This window comes from Galeopterus variegatus, unplaced genomic scaffold (genome assembly GCF_000696425.1).
Source record: "Galeopterus variegatus unplaced genomic scaffold, G_variegatus-3.0.2 Scaffold599, whole genome shotgun sequence".
NCBI classification, from domain to species: domain Eukaryota; kingdom Metazoa; phylum Chordata; class Mammalia; order Dermoptera; family Cynocephalidae; genus Galeopterus; species Galeopterus variegatus.
Window position 1 is genome coordinate 45,205 of NW_007726710.1, and position 4,471 is coordinate 49,675.

At 41.6% G+C, this 4,471-nt stretch overlaps 1 protein-coding gene across 1 annotated transcript in view; it reads left to right on the top strand.

The window, feature by feature from the left end:
- SHISA9 (shisa family member 9) overlaps positions 1 to 4,471 on the top strand; it is a 306,059-nt gene that overhangs the window by 10,309 nt on the left and 291,279 nt on the right. The window contains exon 2 of the mRNA XM_008570404.1: positions 3,674 to 3,801. Coding sequence (XP_008568626.1) covers positions 3,674 to 3,801 — 128 coding nt within the window. The remainder of the gene's footprint in view (positions 1 to 3,673; positions 3,802 to 4,471) is intronic.

The following is a 4,471-nucleotide window of genomic DNA, read 5'->3' on the forward strand; positions in this document are numbered from 1 at the left end:
GAGTCAGTTCTAATGTTTTGTTGTGTTTGCATTATCAGCACTATCTTCTGGCTGTGGTTTTGTTAAGGGGGGTATTTTTTAAGCCACATAACTGCGGTGATAGTTAGCGTAGTCAAAAGTAGATAATTTAATCTGTACATCCCCGTCAGGGGGCACATACAACTGAAATACAGGTGTGTCCCAGTGAGGATACTGCTGGCTGTCACCTTCTTTGGTCCAAGGTTCCTGATTCCTGCCATCTGACACGGGTGTTCCAAGCGTGGGTACCAGCATCAATACACGTATTAAATTGATTTCTCATTTTTAATGACTAAGGATACATAGAAGTTCTGACATTTCCGTCCCCCACACAGAATCATTTAATGCAGTCCTTGGAGTGAGCAAACCATACTTTGGAGACTTCCTGTCCAGGAAATGGAGGTCCCTAAGAATCCTTGTCTCCACTGTATACTCTGGGGAGGTTTGCACTGGGGAAAAGCATCCTGGAGCTTTTGGGCAGGAATTTCACCAATTTTGGCACTCCGGAGAAGCCCAGGGGATCTGCAGATGGCAGTGCTGACCAAGTTCATGGTAGCCATCCTGATTATTTACTTTGCTATTCTCTTGAAAGCCTGAATATTTTGGAATTTTGGGGGGTACTCCTTAGAGAATCTGATGAAAGCTTCTTGCTGAAAAAAAAATATGTACAAACGAAATTTCCATTCAATTTTAGAGCAGTTCAGCAATCCCCTGATGCTCAGGATAAAGAACTCATTTAGAATGGAAAAAGGCAAGTTAGATTAGGGCAGCCCCTCAAAACTTTCTTTCCCTGAAGCCCCTTGGAGTTTCAGGTGCTGCTTACACTACAGCACAGAGGTAGGAAGGAGCCTAAACTTTGATTTTAAAGACATTCAGGCCTGCACCTGCACTCAGTCCCTCCACTGATGAGCTGGGTGAACTTGGGCAGGATCTCACTCTGTAAAGTGAGTGTGATAATCCACATGTTGTAATGCAGCTCTCCTCGTTTGCTCTATCCCAGCTTTACTGGCCTTTCTCCCTGTTCTTCAAATACCAGAGCACTTCAAAAAGTTCAGAGGAAGATCAGTATTATCTTTCAATTCTATTTTTCCACGAACTTTGAGAAGTACACTTGTAGCTGAGCTTTTTCCTGCCTCAGGGCCTTTGCATATGCTCTTCTCACTGCCTGGAAAGCTGTTTTCATTATTTTCACATGTGACCAACTCCTCACCATTCAGGGCTCAACTCGAATTTCATCTACCTAGGAAGGCTTTTCCTGATCTCCCGATTTTTTTCTTTCTCTCACTTTGTTTAGAATTTCTTATGAGTATAAAACTTGGTGGTTTTAGTATATTCACAAAGTTGTGCAACTATCATCACTATGTACAGTCCACTATCTAATCATAGTAAGGTTTTTATCACCCTACAAGCAAACCCCATACCCACTAGAAGTCAATTCCCATTCCCCTCCCCCACCCCAAACCCCTGGCAACCACAAATCCACTTTCTGTCTTTATGGATTTGTCTATTCTGAACATTTGGTATAAATGGAATCCTACAATGTGTGGCTTTTTGTCTGGCTTCTTTTTGTTTTCAAGTTTCATTCATGTTATAGCAGGTATCTGTGCTTCAATCCTTTTCATGGCTGAATAATTTTCCCTGTCATGTAACATTTTGTACATCTGTTCATAAGGCGATGCACACCTGGGTTGTTACCACTTTTTGGCTATTGTGAGAAAAGCTGCTAGATACCGGTTTCTCCTGATCATATTGCTCTTTATTTATTTATTAATTTGCAGCCCTTGTTTATTTATCTAATGTTTAGTTTTTATCCTCTCCCATAGACTATAAGCTCAGGAAGAGTTCTTCTTGAACACTGCTGTATCCCAAGAGCCTTGCACAGTGCATGGCACATAGTAGACAATAAATATTTGGTGGACGAACGAGTGAATGAGAGCTGTTTTTATTCTCTTCTGTTTTACGGGACTCAGTCTTTCCCTCTAATTCATGTGGGATTCTCATTGTGTTGACTTGGGTCTCTCTTGCATCTGAATATTCTCAACAGCTGTGGTTCTTGCCCCATTGCCCAATTGCCCTGTGATCAATCATTCCCTCAAGCACAGGCCCTCTGTTGCCCTAACACAGTCTCAAATGTGGATGTGTGGTGACTCGCATGGAAGGCCTGTGAAAACACAGATTTTGGGTGCCCCAACCGTGGAGTTTCTGACTCAGTACTTCTGGATAGATCTCAAAATTTGCATCGTTAAGTTCTCAGGTGACGCAGATGCTGCCGGTGGGCAGACCACTGTTTTGAGGATTACTGCCCCAGTGGGGTAGATTTCAGCAGACAGGCTGTGCCTGCTGAGTTTATGGGTGGTCTTTGTGGGCTTCCTCCAAACAGTTTTTCCGCCTTTGTCTCTATGTGGACTCAGAGGGTCCTGGTTAGCTAAGGGCATCTGTGTATATCTTAAAACATGGCATTATCACTTGTGGGTAAAGTTCTCTGGAGAAACTCTCCCTCGTCCAAGAGGAGGCCTGTGTGGGGATGATTATTGCAGTGTTGTTTATAGGGGCCAGGGAGTTGGTGATCATCTAGATGTCCATAATTATGGAAATGATAAATAGAGCTGGTCTGCTGGCTTACAATGAAGCAACTGGATGTTGGCATTCATTCTGATTGGCCAGTTCTCTGTCATACTAGTAGTTGTGTGTTGAGACTCTTACCCCTGCAAGGAAGTACAAGTAAGGGGGTTGCATATGAAGGGACACCATGCAGTGGTAGCAACGATGAAAGAGATTCACATCCAGCAATATGGCTAGCTGTCATGTTGTATGAACAAAGGAAGAAACAGAATGAGGTTTTTTAAAAAAATACCATTCATGCAGAAGTTACACACATATACAATAATATGTACAATATTATATGTCTTTCAAGGATGCTCATATATCTAAATAAACATGTGATGGAGGGTAGATAAAAATAAACGAAGTGTTGGTGAAACTTAAGTGTGATTGATATCCGTTTGACAGGTATCTATCTTTGCTTTGTTCTATGTGCAAACACTGAACTTCTTTCCTAAGTTTACATGTAATTGTGAAGGTCACTGTTATGTGTTGAATTATGTCCTTTCCCCCATGCTTCCCCCAAAATGTTCTGGTTCAAATCCCTGCACCCCACCTCAATGACTGTGTCACCTTGAGCGGCTTCATCCACCTCTCTGAGGCTTTGTTGAGTCAAGGCATGTAATGTAATTAGCATAGTTCCTGGCTTATGGTAAGTACTCAATAATTATTAGCTGTTGTTGCTAATATTGGGCCATTGCTGTACAGGAAGTGTTGTTGGTATCTAGTGTTAGATATAGAGAGCCAGGGGGTGCGGACACGTTACACATCTTCATCATTTAATACTCTCAACAACTCCATGGGGTAGATAGTGCTGTTATTATACAGCATTTGTGAGAAGAATGTGGATTACTCTGTGTGAAGTCCCTATGTAAGCCCTAATTGCAGTGATTTTATGTGTTACTTATGTTTATCAACACCCCGCCCCTAACTAGAATGGTGGTTCTGTGGATTAAATGGCCTTGTCTTTTATTCACAAGCACAGTGCTCAGTGCAGAGCAGGTGCCAATCATTGTGTTTTGAATGAACAGTTTTAAATTCTTTCTTCTTTCAGGGCCCTTGCAGATGTCATGAGGCCACAGGGCCATTGCAACACTGACCACACGGAGAGAGACCTTAACATTGTTGTTCACGTCCAGCATTACGAGAACATGGATACGAGAACCCCCATAAATAATCTTCGTAAGTATGGTTTCATGAACAATTTCCAGTCCTGCGTGGTGACCCATGCCATGGTCACATTGTTAGATTTCATGCTGTGCGTTTGGGTTAGTTAAGATGTTCTCTTTGTTAATGAGTTAAAAGTTTTATTTTATCTCTTCTGGATGAAGCTGAGTTTGGCATCTTCAGATTTTACTTGGGGCTTTCTCTGTTAAATTAGGATCCACTTGATTGGTTTCTCATGGTTGGTTCTGTCATTAACCAATAGGTCACTTGATTGGTCCATCTTGGTTGATCTATTAACTAATGGCCCTGTTGGTTGGTTCTTCATGGTTAGGCATTTAGTTAGCCAATGGATTATTTGGTAGTTTCATCTTAGATAGTTAATCGATTAGCCAATAATCAACTTTGATGGTTGATCTTGACCAGGCCACCTGTTAGCCAATGGTCATTTTGCTTATTTGTCTGCCATCAGAGGTAGACCAGTTGTGACTTTAAAGTTTCATGATGTTTTCAATTAACAGATACTAGTACAGAAGAATTATATCAATTTTTTATAAACTAGGGTCTCATAAAAATAATCCACAAAATACTCTGTGTGGTGGTGGGGGGGCAGGCATTGAGTTGTGGTCGTGTTGGTTTGGGGTGCATATGGGTGATTCAACAGTAGCAAATTCAGTTCCATTATTCT